This window comes from Pygocentrus nattereri, chromosome 18 (assembly GCF_015220715.1).
Source record: "Pygocentrus nattereri isolate fPygNat1 chromosome 18, fPygNat1.pri, whole genome shotgun sequence".
Taxonomy (NCBI): domain Eukaryota; kingdom Metazoa; phylum Chordata; class Actinopteri; order Characiformes; family Serrasalmidae; genus Pygocentrus; species Pygocentrus nattereri.
The window spans coordinates 37,791,667-37,808,166 of record NC_051228.1 but is presented as its reverse complement, the minus strand read 5'-3'; the positions used below and the strand labels follow the sequence as shown (position 1 = coordinate 37,808,166).

At 44.2% G+C, this 16,500-nt stretch overlaps 1 protein-coding gene across 12 annotated transcripts in view; it reads left to right on the top strand.

Annotated features, from left to right (window-relative positions):
• synj1 (synaptojanin 1) overlaps positions 1-16,500 on the top strand; it is a 45,928-nt gene that overhangs the window by 19,865 nt on the left and 9,563 nt on the right. For 8 of the 12 annotated variants that reach the window (XM_017717095.2, XM_037547404.1, XM_037547401.1 and 5 more), the window contains exons 11-23: positions 3,379-3,531; positions 4,708-4,873; positions 5,983-6,006; positions 8,292-8,483; positions 8,596-8,680; positions 8,890-9,030; positions 10,726-10,918; positions 11,149-11,307; positions 11,731-11,887; positions 11,980-12,097; positions 13,724-13,936; positions 14,511-14,589; positions 14,950-15,112. In XM_017717095.2, the coding sequence (XP_017572584.1) occupies positions 3,379-3,531; positions 4,708-4,873; positions 5,983-6,006; positions 8,292-8,483; positions 8,596-8,680; positions 8,890-9,030; positions 10,726-10,918; positions 11,149-11,307; positions 11,731-11,887; positions 11,980-12,097; positions 13,724-13,936; positions 14,511-14,589; positions 14,950-15,112 (1,843 nt within the window). The remainder of the gene's footprint in view (positions 1-3,378; positions 3,532-4,707; positions 4,874-5,982; positions 6,007-8,291; positions 8,484-8,595; positions 8,681-8,889; positions 9,031-10,725; positions 10,919-11,148; positions 11,308-11,730; positions 11,888-11,979; positions 12,098-13,723; positions 13,937-14,510; positions 14,590-14,949; positions 15,113-16,500) is intronic. The other 4 variants (XM_037547402.1, XM_037547398.1, XM_037547403.1 and 1 more) reach the window with 2 other exon arrangements.

Sequence of the window (16,500 nt, the reverse complement as noted above, 5' to 3'; positions counted from 1 at the left end):
ACGCGCACTAACTCACTTACATACTCATTCGCTCACATACTGACTCATTTACTCTGACGCGCACTAACTCACTCACATACTCATTCGCTCACACACTGACTCATTCACTCTGACGCGCACTAACTCACTCACATACTCATTCGCTCACACACTGACTCATTCACTCTGACGCGCACTAACTCACTCACGTACTCATTCACTCACTCACTGACTCATTCACTCTGTCGCGCACTAACTCACTCACATACTCATTCGCTCACTCACTGACTCATTCACTCTGTCGCGCACTAACTCACTCACATACTCATTCGCTCACTCACTGACTCATTTACTCTGACGCGCACTAACTCACTCACGTACTCATTCGCTCACTCACTGACTCATTTACTCTGACGCGCACTAACTCACTCACATACTCATTCGCTCACACACTGACTCATTCACTCTGACGCGCACCAACTCACTCACATACTCATTCGCTCACACACTGACTCATTCACTCTGACGCGCACTAACTCACTCACATACTCATTCGCTCACACACTGACTCATTTACTCTGACGCGCACTAACTCACTTACGTACTCATTCGCTCACACACTGACTCATTCACTCTGTCGCGCACTAACTCACTCACGTACTCATTCGCTCACACACTGACTCATTTACTCTGTCGCGCACTAACTCACTTACGTACTCATTCGCTCACACACTGACTCATTTACTCTGTCGCGCACTAACTCACTTACGTACTCATTCGCTCACACACTGACTCATTTACTCTGACGCGCACTAACTCACTCACGTACTCATTCGCTCACACACTGACTCATTCACTCTGACGCGCACTAACTCACTCACGTACTCATTCGCTCACACACTGACTCATTCACTCTGACGCGCACTAACTCACTCACGTACTCATTCGCTCACACACTGACTCATTTACTCTGACGCGCACTAACTCACTCACGTACTCATTCGCTCACACACTGACTCATTTACTCTGACGCGCACTAACTCACTTACGTACTCATTCGCTCACACACTGACTCATTCACTCTGTCGCGCACTAACTCACTCACGTACTCATTCGCTCACACACTGACTCATTTACTCTGTCGCGCACTAACTCACTTACGTACTCATTCGCTCACACACTGACTCATTTACTCTGACGCGCACTAACTCACTCACGTACTCATTCGCTCACTCACTGACTCATTCACTCTGACGCGCACTAACTCACTCACGTACTCATTCGCTCACACACTGACTCATTTACTCTGTCGCGCACTAACTCACTTACGTACTCATTCGCTCACACACTGACTCATTTACTCTGACGCGCACTAACTCACTCACGTACTCATTCGCTCACACACTGACTCATTCACTCTGACGCGCACTAACTCACTCACGTACTCATTCGCTCACACACTGACTCATTTACTCTGACGCGCACTAACTCACTCACGTACTCATTCGCTCACACACTGACTCATTTACTCTGACGCGCACCAACTCACTCACGTACTCATTCGCTCACACACTGACTCAATCACTCTGACGCGCACTAACTCACTTACGTACTCATTCGCTCACATACTGACTCATTTACTCTGTCGCGCACTAACTCACTCACGTACTCATTCGCTCACACACTGACTCATTCACTCTGACGCGCACTAACTCACTCACGTACTCATTCGCTCACATACTGACTCATTTACTCTGTCGCGCACTAACTCACTCACGTACTCATTCGCTCACACACTGACTCATTCACTCTGACGCGCACTAACTCACTCACGTACTCATTCGCTCACATACTGACTCATTTACTCTGTCGCGCACTAACTCACTCACGTACTCATTCGCTCACACACTGACTCATTCACTCTGACGCGCACTAACTCACTCACGTACTCATTCGCTCACACACTGACTCATTTACTCTGTCGCGCACCAACTCACTTACATACTCATTCGCTCACACACTGACTCATTTACTCTGACGCGCACTAACTCACTCACGTACTCATTCACTCTGTCTTGCACTAACTCACTCACGTACTCATTCACTCACTCACTGACTCATTCACTCTGTCGCGCACTAACTCACTCACGTACTCATTCACTCACACACTGACTCATTCACTCTGTCGCGCACTAACTCACTCACATACTCATTCGCTCACACACTGACTCATTCACTCTGTCGCGCACTAACTCACTCACATACTCATTCGCTCACACACTGACTCATTCACTCTGACACGCACCAACTCACTTACATACTCATTCGCTCACATACTGACTCATTCACTCTGACGCGCACTAACTCACTCACATACTCATTCGCTCACACACTGACTCATTTACTCTGACGCGCACTAACTCACTTACATACTCATTCGCTCACATACTGACTCATTTACTCTGACGCGCACTAACTCACTCACATACTCATTCGCTCACTCACTGACTCATTCACTCTGACGCGCACTAACTCACTCACATACTCATTCGCTCACACACTGACTCATTTACTCTGACGCGCACTAACTCACTTACATACTCATTCGCTCACATACTGACTCATTTACTCTGTCGCGCACTAACTCACTCACATACTCATTCGCTCACTCACTGACTCATTTACTCTGACGCGCACTAACTCACTCACATACTCATTCGCTCACTCACTGACTCATTCACTCTGACGCGCACTAACTCACTCACATACTCATTCGCTCACACACTGACTCATTTACTCTGACGCGCACTAACTCACTTACATACTCATTCGCTCACATACTGACTCATTTACTCTGTCGCGCACTAACTCACTCACATACTCATTCGCTCACACACTGACTCATTTACTCTGACGCGCACTAACTCACTCACATACTCATTCGCTCACTCACTGACTCATTTACTCTGACGCGCACTAACTCACTCACATACTCATTCGCTCACTCACTGACTCATTCACTCTGACACGCACCAACTCACTTACATACTCATTCGCTCACATACTGACTCATTCACTCTGACGCGCACTAACTCACTCACATACTCATTCGCTCACACACTGACTCATTTACTCTGACGCGCACTAACTCACTCACATACTCATTCGCTCACTCACTGACTCATTTACTCTGACGCGCACTAACTCACTCACATACTCATTCGCTCACATACTGACTCACTTATTAACTTTCATACGTTCATTAAATCATTAACTCACATACAGTCAATTTTTTTGATGCTTCATAAAAGCAGTCAATCCTCACCATTTTGTTATTTAATGTGCTTTCATTATCAAATAATTCTGCTGGTTAATTTTTCCCCCTTGTCTTTTGTTCAGATGCTGCCCCAACAGCTAGAGGCCATGGGGCTTACAGAGAAGCCCCAGCTGGTGGCACGATTTCAGGAGGTGTTCCGTACCATGTGGTCAGTCAACGGAGACTCTGTCAGCAAGATCTATGCTGGCACAGGTGCTCTGGACGGCAAGGCGAAGGTACACATCTCTGTGTAGCAAACATAGGAAGAAAACATGGGACCTGCGTTATTATATTATAAACAGCTCATAAAGACTGGCGTTATCAATTATATGAATAACTTGACAATTAACCAAGCAATCAGAGTTTAAAATAAAGATTTAAAAAATAAAAATGGACTTTATTGAACTGTACGAAAATCCTGCCGAGCTGTATAAAAGCTCCAAAATACCGTTTGTGAAAAAGATGAGCTGGAATGCCTCATAAATGTCTTATAAATTATAATGATAAGAAAATGCACTCAAAACATCCATCAGGCCTCATTTCTTACTAGAAGAGAGACCAGTAAAAGAATGTCAAATATTAATATCATCAACTGCCAAATAATCTGTGTTCATTCATCAGAAGGATGTATTTTAATTGATAAAGTTGATTTATTCATTTTCAACCAAGCTCATTTGATTGATTGTGACAGGCATAGCTGATTTCCATGTGGGCTGACTGGTGTTGGCCTTCATCAATAAAGTGTAACTTTCAAAATAAACGGTACCCGATAGTCACACTAAACATTGGCCGTTTTAAGACATGCTTGCAACTGAGCAGAGCTTTCATGTTTCATGCTCCGCGATTCGGAGACTCCAAAGACCGGATTACCGAAAGGCTCTTACTGTAGCTTTACTATGTTCTTATACACCTCTGTAACACTCGTATATGTGTGCTGTTGTCCTCTGCTGTCCTCTGCTTTCCTCTGGACACCTCTCTACTTGTGTGGTAAGTTGACAAGCCAGCCTCGGTGGCTTGACTCTTTATACGCTTCGTCTCTATGTCGTCCTTTCTTTCCTGTCCATCTGATGTGTAGAGGAGAGGCAGAGAGAGAGAGAGAGAGAGAGAGAGAGAGAGAGCGCTAATGGCTACACTGTCAGATGTAGTTAGGTCTGTTTCCACCCCATTTGATCTGCCTTAAACCTAAGGCCACGTCAGCCTATCAGCACAAATAAATAGCCGGCTTTGTGGTGGAAACTGAATACGTGTAAAAATGAATGTGATTGTATTGCCTTGTGTTTTTTTGTTTTTTTTTTAAATCTTTTTAATTATGTTTATATTTATAATGGATGTGTAATGTATTAGAAAACCTGTTACAGGAGCTTATCAAGTGTTTTATTCTTTTCTGCTTTTGTCCTCGTGTTGCTGTGAAGGCGGGGAAGCTGAAAGATGGAGCACGTTCGGTCACCAGGACCATCCAGAACAATTTCTTCGACAGTTCTAAGCAGGAGGCTATTGATATTCTAAGGCTGGGCAGCACTCTGAACAGTGATCTGGCCGATAAAGCTCGAGCCCTCCTCACTACCAGCAGTCTGTATGGTATGTAACCAGCAATTTCTAAATACTGTTGACCAACGAAGGAAACCTTTCATATTGAAGCAATAGAACCCGAGAGGTTGTGTTGTTATCGTGAAATAACATCACGGCTGTGATGATCTACGCCGACCAAATCACAGCCGTGATGTTACTGGTGATAACTCCCTCCTCGAGTGCTCTACTGCTTTAATACAGCAGTTAAATAAATACAGTAAGAAATGAATAAACTGGCCGTGAACGCGGCGTTTAATATGTTTTAATGTTCAGCTCCTTCCTCCTAATTAGAGCTCCTTAACGAGCAGCTTGTTGCTACGTCAGAGTAACGAGCTCCGCCCACTCGCTGCTCAGCCGGCAGTTCGTTCTCCAGCTCCTTACACTAAATTCCCAAACTGTCGTCACCACTGAGCAGCTTTTCAGTCACAGCTGTGACAGAAGAACAGCTGAACAACCTGGAATCAGCCAGAAATGAACCCAACACCATTCGCCAGACGTGTCTGATCTTCAGAGTCGGACCAAATCAGACTGAGCCGTAAAACTGACCCAATATCAGGTTCAGCTCAGTTTGGTCAGTTTGTCCAGATCAGTATTAATGTTGTTTTGGTCCAGCCGGTCTGTAAAGCTTCTTACAGCCCGTTTAGTTTGGCGAATTCTATCCAGATTGAGCTATTAGTTGGATTATTAATGGATTATTAGGCTGCATGTGGCTATTGTTTTGGGTGAATATAGACATTCACGTGAGGCAGCAAACATCGTTTGGTTAAACATAAAGTAAGCCAGTCTTTAACCGCATCACATCAAGGGTGTTTTAGTATATGATTGCATACAGTGCAGCCCTTTTCAGTACCAGTGATAAGTTTAGGAATGTATTAAGTAAAGTCGGAATGAAAGGGTGGAGGATGAGCTTGTCATAGAACACTTATTCGCTCATGCAGAGAGGGATGAAAGGGTGTTTTCCCACGTTAGCACTTTAATCTGCCTGCTTCAGCTGCCCTGAGTGTGAGATAAGCTCTGAAAACTCTGTGCTAATGCTGTTATCTGCCTTGCCAGCTAACTGCTAATCATGCTGCCTCTTTCCTTCTCTTTCTCTCTCTCTTTACTGCTTACATGGTTAGTCTCTGAGCCCATTTTACAATCAGGTACAGTATATGCACCTCGGCCATAAATGTTAATGACGCCTCATTAAACGGGCCTCATTTGTTTCTGTGTGTTTTCTTTTTGTGTGGTTAATTGCCTGTTTACTTTATTTTTACAACCCTTTCTTTGTTCTCATCCCTTCAGTGAAAGTTTTACTCAAATAAAAAACCTTTGCCTGTAACCGAATCCTCTTATTTGGCTGGACATGTGGGAAGTAACTGTGATTAAATGTTTGAATTGGGTTGTTGTTCCACTTTTATTTGACCAAGATGAAGCTTTAATCGCTGTCTGCTCCTGCGCATGCGCTAGAGTTGGGAACCGTCTCGAAACAGCGGCAAGGAAGTGTTGCTATTAACATTTAACATTATTATTAATATTATTAGTATTATCTATCTATCTGTCTATCTATCTGTCTATCTATCTGTCTATCTATCTATCAGTCCATCTGTTTATCTGTCTATCTATCTGTCTGTCAGTCTCTATCTATCTATCTATCTATCTATCTATCTATCTATCTATCTGTCTATCTATCTATCAGTCCATCTGTTTATCTGTCTATCTATCTATCTGTCTATCTATCTGTCTGTCAGTCTCTATCTATCTATCTGTCTATCTGTCTATCTGTCTATCTGTCTGTCTGTCTGTCTGTCTGTCTCTATCTATCTATCTATCTATCTATCTATCTATCTATCTGTCTGTCAGTCTCTGTCTATCTATCTATCTATCTGTCTGTCAGTCTCTATCTATCTATCTATCTATCTATCTATCTATCTATCTATCTATCTATCTATCTATCTGTCTGTCAGTCTCTGTCTATCTATCTGTCTATCTATCTATCTATATATCTGTCTATCTATCTGTCCATCTATCTATCTATCTCTATCTGTCTGTCTATCTGTCTGTCTATCTATCTGTCTATCTATCTGTCTATCTATTTATCTATCTATCTGTCTCTGTCTATCTATCTATCTATCTATCTATCTATATATCTGTCTATCTATCTGTCCATCTATCTATCTATCTCTATCTGTCTGTCTGTCTGTCTGTCTGTCTGTCTGTCTGTCTGTCTGTCTGTCTGTCTGTCCGTCCGTCTGTCTGTCTGTCTATCTGTCTGTCTGTCTGTCCGTCCGTCTGTCTGTCTGTCTGTCTCTATCTATCTATCTGTCTGTCTGTCTGTCTGTCTGTCTGTCCATCTGTCTGTGTCTGTCTGTCTATCCAGCCGTCTGTCCGTCTATGTCTGTCTGTCTGTCCGTCGGTATGTCCATCTATTTGTCTATCTGTCTGCCTGTCCGTCCATCCATCTAGTTAGAAAACAGTGCAGGGTTATGGTCACCGCTTACTGCTGGGCCGCTGGAGCGGTAATCAGGAATCCTTTCTGTTGGCCAGTTATGTCTTTGATCCAGAAGAATCAGTAGATTCACTTCCAGAGATGGCGGCTTCTACTACTAATAAAACTCATTTTGAGACGGGTCCTAACAGTGAAGCGTATGAGGGAGCAAACAAAGTGCAAGAGTTAAAGCTCAACCTCGAATAAAAGAATGTAGCAGCGCCGTTCATTAAAGCTGTGGCTTTACTGTCATCTTTAATTTGGTCCTGACAGTGTAATTAATGTTCAACCCCATTTCCAGACAAGTTGGGACGCTGTGCAGAATGTAAATACAGTTAGAACGCAGTGATGGTCGAATCAACTAAACCAGATTTTTAAATTAAAATACTACAAAGACGACACGTTGAATTTTGAAACGGATTTTTCTCAAAAAAGTAAAAAATAAATAACATTTCTCAGTTTCAACATCGGATGTGTTGTCTTTGTAGTATTTTCAAGGGGTTACATGATTTGCACGTCATTGCATTTTGTTTTTACGTACATTTTGCACAGCGTCCCAACTTTTTTTGGAAATGGGGTTGTAGTAATAAAGAACAATGCAGTGTTACACAAACTGTAGCTGCTTAAATTGGCCTTATTTCACAAAAGCTAAGACTCGACGCATTAAATAATGAATAAACAACATTTATTTTTCTTTACCTTCACTGGGGGCTGTTACCATGGTAATTCGTTTAACAGTCACTGGACACAGACCTACTCGAATGACCTTTTCATGTATATTTCAGCTTTTAGAAATGTATTTAACGCTACATCATATGCCTCGCCGTTCCTTTCATTCAGAAGCATCTGTTTAGTGGCCATATTTCCTCTTTCATGTTGTGTCATTGGAAATATTTGCGGTGTTCTTCATACTGTGAGAGTTTGATTCTTTCTCCATGGTTGTGATGCACGTTTTTCCAGCATCTCCTAGAGTGTTGCTGGGAATGTGTCAGAGCCATCACAAGTACACCAGGCCTAAAAAGATCCGTGTGTGTGTGGGCACGTGGAACGTGAATGGGGGCAAACAGTTCCGCAGCATCGCTTTCAGGAACCAGACCCTCAATGACTGGCTGCTGGACGCTCCCAAGATAGCTGGCCACCCCGAGTTTCAGGGTGAGCGACTCTGTCAAACGCGCTTGTTTCTTTGTGTATTGGTTAGCTATGCACGGTCACAGGTGTCCAGTGTACTGTACGCATATCTGACTGTGATCCCTTTGCCTCATAGACAGCAAAGTCCATCCCCCGGATATCTTTGCCATCGGCTTTGAGGAAATGGTGGAGCTGAATGCTGGCAACATAGTCAGTGCAAGGCAAGGAAAACGCACACACCCACACACAATGGCTTCATTTTTAAGCCCCTTTTAAAATAAAGGAGACCTGTTTAGCCCTTCAGCCACAGCATCCTCCTGTGAAACTTGACACGGTGTTTAGTAGAAACCTGATAGTAGGGTGATTATCGGTGTCGTCGTCAAGCATACCATTTAAGAGAAACCAAATATGCCCTTCTCTTCACGTACAGCACCACTAATCAGAAGCTGTGGGCAGCAGAGCTGCAGAAGAACATCTCACGGGACCATAAGTATGTACTGCTTGCCTCAGAGCAGCTGGTGGGGGTCTGCCTCTTCGTCTTCATTCGGCCCCAGCATGCTCCTTTCATCAGGTACACGTGTACGCTGCATGCACTGCTACACCTATTCGTTACTTGTGTTAATCATTTTACTAATGTAGGTTAATGTACAGGGTGCATGTGAAAGACGTGTGTGTGTGTGTGTGTGTGTGTGTGTGTGTGTGTGTGTGTGTGTGTGTGTGGTGTATACATCTCCATACCACAATTTTATCAAGTCCTGGTGCTCAAGGAAGATGAAATCAATTATTTATGAACATTTCTCACTATGTGGTGTGTGTAGTCCTCCCACAGTCCAAAGACATGGAGTCAGGCGCTAAATTGCCTCTATGTGTGAGTGTGTGTGTGTGGATGTGTGGATGTGTATGTCTGTCTGTCTGCCTGTGATGGACTGTTGACCTGTCCACGGTGTAGCCTGCCTTCTGCCCAGTGACTGCTGGGATAGGCTCCAGCTCCCCCTGCGGCCCAGAAAGATAAGTGGTTTAGAAAAAGCCATTGAGCGTAGTCATGAGTGTAGCGGAAATCCAGATGTTTGTAATAGGAGGGTCCTGTGAAGTCCAAAATGCCCAGGAAGAGTTTAGTTTGTAGATTAAAATTAAGTGACACTTATGAGTCCCACAACGGGAAAATTTCACCTCCGCAATCAAACCCGTCCGTGCAGTGAAACCCCACATACACACCAGTGAACACACACACTAGGGGGCAGTGAGCACACTTGCCCGGAGCAGCCAGCAGCCCTATCCATGGTGCCCGGGGAGCAGTTGGGGGGTTGGCTGTTTTGCTCAAGAACACCTCAGACATGTACTGTCGGTTCAGGAGATCAGACTGGCGACCTTCTGGACACAAGGCTGGTTCCCTGACCTCCAGTCCACTGCCCAAACCATGCGTGGCCCGTATGGAGATTGTAGCTGTGATGTCGTCTGTCCAGCCTGTAATGATGTAGGCTTTTGTCATGTGTCTGCTAAAAAATGTCAGTCGAAAGGCATCTTTGAAAAATATCTGTACATTTCACTAAATGAACATTAAAATGCAGGTTGTCTGCATGTGGCTTCTGTTTCTCCCCAGTACAACGACAAATTGGCCCACCTTTTAGAAAATACATTTTTGTTAGTACTAATAATATTTTAGAGCTGCAATGTTAATGTGATACGGCACTTGCAACCTTTTTAGCAAAGCCCTTTTGTATGATAATATAGGTAAATACAGGGCGATTCGAAAAGATTCATCCGATTTCAAAATTTATTTCACATCTAAATACAGAACAATGGGTTAAATGAGCATAAAGTTTATGTAATTTTACAAGTGCTCATTATGAACCTCCTCCAGCTGTACAGACGACATCATCCCCATAGTCAAATTCATCCCATACTGGATTGATTGTGGAACCAGCGTCGAACGCTCTGAGCTGCTGGAGCTTCACTGCTGATGAAAATCCCGCCGCTCAGTTCTGACGGATTCACTCTGATTGACGTGGAGGACGCAGAACGTTCTGCTCAGGGGTCTCATCTCCTCTCAGACTGAAGGAGCCGGTCAGAAACTCTATGACTCCCTCGTTCAGTTGGATTGTGATTGGTTCCTCGGCGCCTCACGGATGTAAAAACATAGTTTGGAATCAGATGAATCTCTTTGAATCGCGCTGTATCTGGATTTTTAGGATTTGCTTTAGTTTACCTTATTGTTGCAGATGAATAATGACGTTTAGTACGAAGCATTATTTGCCTTTTTCAACAGGGATGTCGCTGTAGACACTGTCAAGACTGGCATGGGTGGAGCCACGGGGAACAAAGGGGGCGTGGCTATTCGTATGCTCTTTCACACCACCAGTATCTGTTTCGTGTGCTCACACTTCGCTGCTGGACAGTCACAGGTCAAGGAGCGAAATGACGACTATGCCGAGATTACCCGCAGACTCTCATTCCCTATGGTAACTATGGCAGCAAATATTCTGGAATGAAGTATAAATTAGTGAAAGTATTATAAAGAGTAATTCAGTGTAATGTGACATAAATATGCTTTTATACTACATCATGCTGTCTAGTGGCTCAGAAAGAATCTATATAAAATAATTTATTATTAACCTTATTCTGCTCTGTAGTCAGTGATTCGTGTTTGAAAATTTCCCCTCCTCGGTTTGTTTTATCTTCTCATGCCCAGGGTCGTCTGCTGTACTCCCATGATTATGTGTTCTGGTGCGGAGACTTCAACTACCGGATCAACATACCCAACGAGGAGGTAAAAGAGCTGATCAGGCAGCAGAACTGGGATGCCCTCATCGCTGGGGACCAGCTTGTGGAACAGAAGAATGCAGGCATGGTAATCACTGCTTTAAGTTTAACTGACCCTTATTAGTCCCACAATGGAGAAATTTCACCTTCGCATTTAACCCATCTGTGAAGTGAAACACCACATACACACTAGTGAATACACACACACTAGGGGGCAGTGAGCACACTTGCCGGGAGCGGTGGGCAGCCCAATCCGCAGCGCCCGGGGAGCAGTTGGGGGTTAGGTGTCTTGGACACCTCAGTCATGGACTGTCGGCTCTGGGGATCGAACCAGTGACCTTCCGGTCACGAGGCTGGTTCCCTGACCTCCAGCCCTCGACTGCCCCCATTACCTTACATTGCTATGTAGTTTTTTGTCATGACGTTTCTTTACGATCAATGAATGAAAGAATCATGAATGAATGAATGAACCGAGCTAAAGCCTCTGAACTCTTTTCTCTCTTGCTTGCAGGTGTTCAGGGGCTTCATTGAAGGCAAGCTGGACTTCGCTCCCACTTACAAATATGACCTCTTCTCTGATGACTATGACACCAGCGAGAAGTGCCGGACGCCTGCCTGGACTGACCGTGTGCTGTGGAAGAGGAGGAAGTGGAACTTTGATCGAACCGGTGGGCTTGCTGTTTAGTTTTAAACTGTTCGAGTTCAGTGCTCTTTCACATGGAGTTTGACGCAGGTGGTGCACGTGTGTGTGATTATCCAGCTGAAGAGATGGAGCTGAATGTAGTAGGACTTCCAGTAAGCGAAGATGATCAGCACCCCTGGAGCCCTGGAGAGCTGAAGTACTATGGCAGAGCAGAGCTCAAGACCTCAGACCACAGGTACATTTAAAACTGTCCGTCAGTGGTGAAGGGTTGCTTTTGAATATAAACTGAGCAAGATTTCGAGCATTTCAGTTTGGCAACAAAGATTATGAACCTTATGTGATGCCAGCACCTTGCATAAGGTCACATTGATTACTTTATTAGACAGCCAAGGCCTGCGGACCAGATCAGGCCCGCCACACAATCCTATCCGGCCCGCAAAAGTATTTTAATTTTCTATTATTATTATTAGCCCGTTTCACAATGTGTTGCACTACAGTCCCCAGCATGTACTGCAATGTAACTGTCAGTATCAGTGTCAGTAACTCTGACTCTCCTACCCCAAGAACAGTCTACTGGACCTCGGTTACACGTCAGTTTCACACAGTTCCACGCGATTCCACACCAGTCATATCACCAAATACTCTTGCAACAAAGAAAGGATGCCAGGTGTCTAGTTCAAGCACATAGGTAGGTTTAAGAGACGGAGCTCCTAGGGAAGTTAAAAGTTTGAATACTTCAAGTGTCCATGTAGTATTTCAAGATGCACTGCAAGTGTCTGTATTTTACTGTTGAAGTTTTTGCATATTTTGCATAAACGATGGCCAGTTAGGGTTATAGCACAACATTAATTAAAGAAGGAAAAGCTTTTTTTTTTTTTCTCTAGCTCACAAATTTGATGAGATTTTTTTGATACCGCCCTTTCACTGGTTGAGATGAACACCCCTGCCCCCAGATATGGTGCAGTTGATTTAAAACCTTTTATACCCAGGGTTAAGCAAGTGGGATGAGTGGAAATGGAATGGATTTTTTGATGTTCCTGAATTTCTGTATGTGCTCTGTGAATGATATCTAGGTCATTTTAATGTTTTTTTTTAAGGTGTTATATATATATATGTGTGTGTGTGTGTGTGTGTGTGTGTGTATGGCTACAGTCCAGTTTTCTCCTAATGAGTAAAAGATAAAGAATTCACTTAAATGAAATAAAAGCAAAATTAATTTGTCAACTTGTTTGCCAAGAATTCCCCCAATCGGGAATAACATTATCCTTGTTTCTTCACTCATTGTCCACTTTATCAGCTCCACTTACTGCTTATAGCTGCACTCTGTAGTTCTACAGTTACAGACTGTAGTCCATCTGTTTCTCTGATACTTTATTAGCCCCCTTTACCCTGTTCATCAGTGGTCAGGACCCCCATGGACCCTCACAGAGCAGGTACTATTTGGGTGGTGGGTCATTCTCAGCACTGCAGTAACACTGACGGGGTGGTGGTGTGTTAGTGTGTGTTGTGCTGGTACGAGTGGATCAGACACAGCAGTGTATAAAAGCAGTGTTGAGAGGGATTTTATTAAAATCGGTTTCTGTTTATTGCACCTTTTGCTCCGTAAAGCCCCTTTCAACTATCAAAAGCTTTAAATAGGTTGGGTTTTGTTTGTTTTTGTTTGTTTGTTTGTTGGTTTTTATGAAAGGTGTCTCATAAGTCTTCCTGTCTTACAAGTATCTTTATTGTGGTGAGTGTTCTGCTTAATTCCGATCTGGATTTCGAGACATGGGTCCAATTGAGACATGGTTCGACTCGGTTTTGCAATCTGTTTTTATAGTCTCTGTGGTAATAAACTGTTCTTTCTGCGTGTCTCTTCCAGGCCAGTGGTGGCCGTCATAGACGTGGACATCCTTGAAGTGGACCCGGAAGCACGTCACCAAGTGTATAAAGACGTGATCGCTCTGCAGGGTCCTCCTGATGGCACCATCCTGGTCTCTCTGTGCAGCTCTGGGCCTGACGACTACTTTGACGATGCCCTGATAGACGAGCTACTGGACAAGTTTGCTAACTTTGGAGAAGTCATTCTGATCAGGTAAGATCTCGGAAGGTGCCAGTTCGCCAGGACGCTGACCATTTGACCTGAATTATAAGCTATAATGTTGGTCCCATTTGCCATTGAGCTTTTTTTGCATGGCATTTAGGCCCAAGGTTCTGCAGGAGGTCTGCACCTGCAGCTACCTGATGGAAGTTGCTTTGGCTACTAATGAATTATCATCATATTTTACTGTAGTGACTCCAAGCAGATCACTTGCCACTTGGTTGCTGCATAGAAATGTTCTTAATGGGCAAAAAATGTTCAAACTAACATTTATTGTTGGAGAATATATTTCTAAGGTTTACAGACAAAAATGATGCTGATCAAAAAAGGTGATGTCCTCAGTGATGCCAATATGTGCCCTCAATATGTGACCTAAACTTCTTCCTTTTATGTTTTTGCTGTGGCTGACCTGTGCCATCCAGTGGATATCGCCATCTAATGGTTTGAAGTGATATTCAAAAAGACAGCATGCATAAACCTGCGTCTCGGTACTTGGTACACGCAGCCATGCGGTGACTGTGCTTCACTGTTTGTTTCTAATGCATCTGTTTATATTTCTCATGAGCAGATTTGTGGAGGAAAAGATGTGGGTGACGTTTTTGGAAGGGTACTCTGCCCTGGCTGCGCTCTCACTGAGTGCCTCCACTGTAAGTAACAGTATTTCAGATGTTTGGTTCAATCTGCAGACCACTTTTAATACCAGTAAAGCATCTGTGGTTCTGCTCACAGCTGCCGAGTGTATTACTTTATAATTCAGGTTCGTCAGTTTTCTAGAAGCCGGTATTATGATTAACAGATCATGTTTTGTGCAGTCCTAGGGACTTCCTCATAGTTTAGTAAGGGAGAACATTGTGAAAATACTTGCTGACAGTTGCAGCTGATCTTGCAAAATTATTGCAGTCATTTTCAAAGGTTCAGTGTGACACTGTGGTGCTTCCTGATTAGGGCAATGAGCCCAAAAGGAACCAGGACACCCCCTGAGATAATCTCTCTTACTGTAAATCCAGGTGATTGGGAAGACCATCGACATCCGTCTGAAGAGCCCTGGTTGGATCAAGAGCCTAGAAGAGGAGATGAGTGTGGAGAGGATCTGTGGCAGCATCCCCACCTCCGCTAGCTCCACACTGCTTGCTGAGGATACTGTCATGGGAGATGAGTTCGACATGGAGGGTAACTGTGTGCTGATCACAGCATTTGTGTTCAAATCACCGAGCAAGAGGGAGTGGAGTTGGTTATGGGTTTAAAACAATGACGAAAAGCATCATAGCCTCATAGCTCCAGGGCAGAACTAAAGGAGCAGGTTTTGGCTCATCAACTGCATTAATTAATTAAGATTAAGTGACCCTTATTAGTCCCACAACGGGGAAGTTTCACCTCCACATTTAACGCATCTGTGAAGTGAAACACCACGTACACACTAGTGAATACACACACACTAGGGGGCAGTGAGCACGCTTGCCCGGAGCGGTGGGCAGCCCAATCCGCAGCGCCCGGGGAGCAGTTGGGGGTTAGGTGTCTTGCTCAAGGACACCTCAGTCACTTGCTGTCGGCTCTGGGGATCGAACCGGCAACCTTCCGGTCACGAGGCTGGTTTCCCTGACCTCCAGCCCATGATTGCATCTAATTTGCATCATCATGATAGATTGACACATACTGGCCACTTTTTGAGTACACCTTCCTCGTATCCACCCTGATTGTCCACTTTATCAGGTCCACTTACCACATAGGTGCGCTTTGTAGTTCTACGATTACAGACTGTAGTTCCTCTCTGTCTTTGCATGAGTTGTTAGTCTTTCTTTACCCTGTTCATCACCTTGAACCCCATGGAGCAACCACTGACCAGTTAATATTTCAGTGGTGGATGATGTTGCACTAGGGGTGGACGATATGGACTCCCAGTACACTATACATGTCATGAAAGGACACCTCAGTCACAAACTGTCGGCACTGGGGATCGAACCGGCAACCTTCCGGGCCAGTTCCCTAACCTCCAGCCCACGACTGCCCCTAGTATGCTGATGTCTCGGTAGCTAGCAAAATTCTCCTGTTCAACCTTAAATAGTCCAGCAGTTCTGACACCTGAAGCCAGAATGTAACAGCTGCTCCATTTAAGGTGGAACAGGAAAAGTCGAATCTGGAGAATCTCTGACTTCAGCTTCATATCACTGAAGAATTAGGGGGGGGTGATAATAAATAATTGCTCCCCTCTTTGAAGGCGTATGATCCCTAAATGTAACTAAAGCCCAGCAGTGAGGAGCTGAACTTTCCCCTCCTCTGCTGTCCCTGCAGACGGGCAGGGTCGCCTACAGAGCGGCACTAGTAGCCGTTAATGAAGTGATGCTCTTTTTATTCGAGGGTCCCATTTTGTAGGGGAGGGTCTCAACCGCTACCCATTGTGACTCATTTCCAAGGGGCAAGGTGAAAACCAACAAATGATGCTGAGAAACAGATGGACTACAAGCTCTGATTATAGAACTACAAAGTGGACCTGTATGGTAAGTGGATCTGATCAAATGGACGATGAGTGTAGAAACAAAGTAGTACCAGTTTGTTCCAAG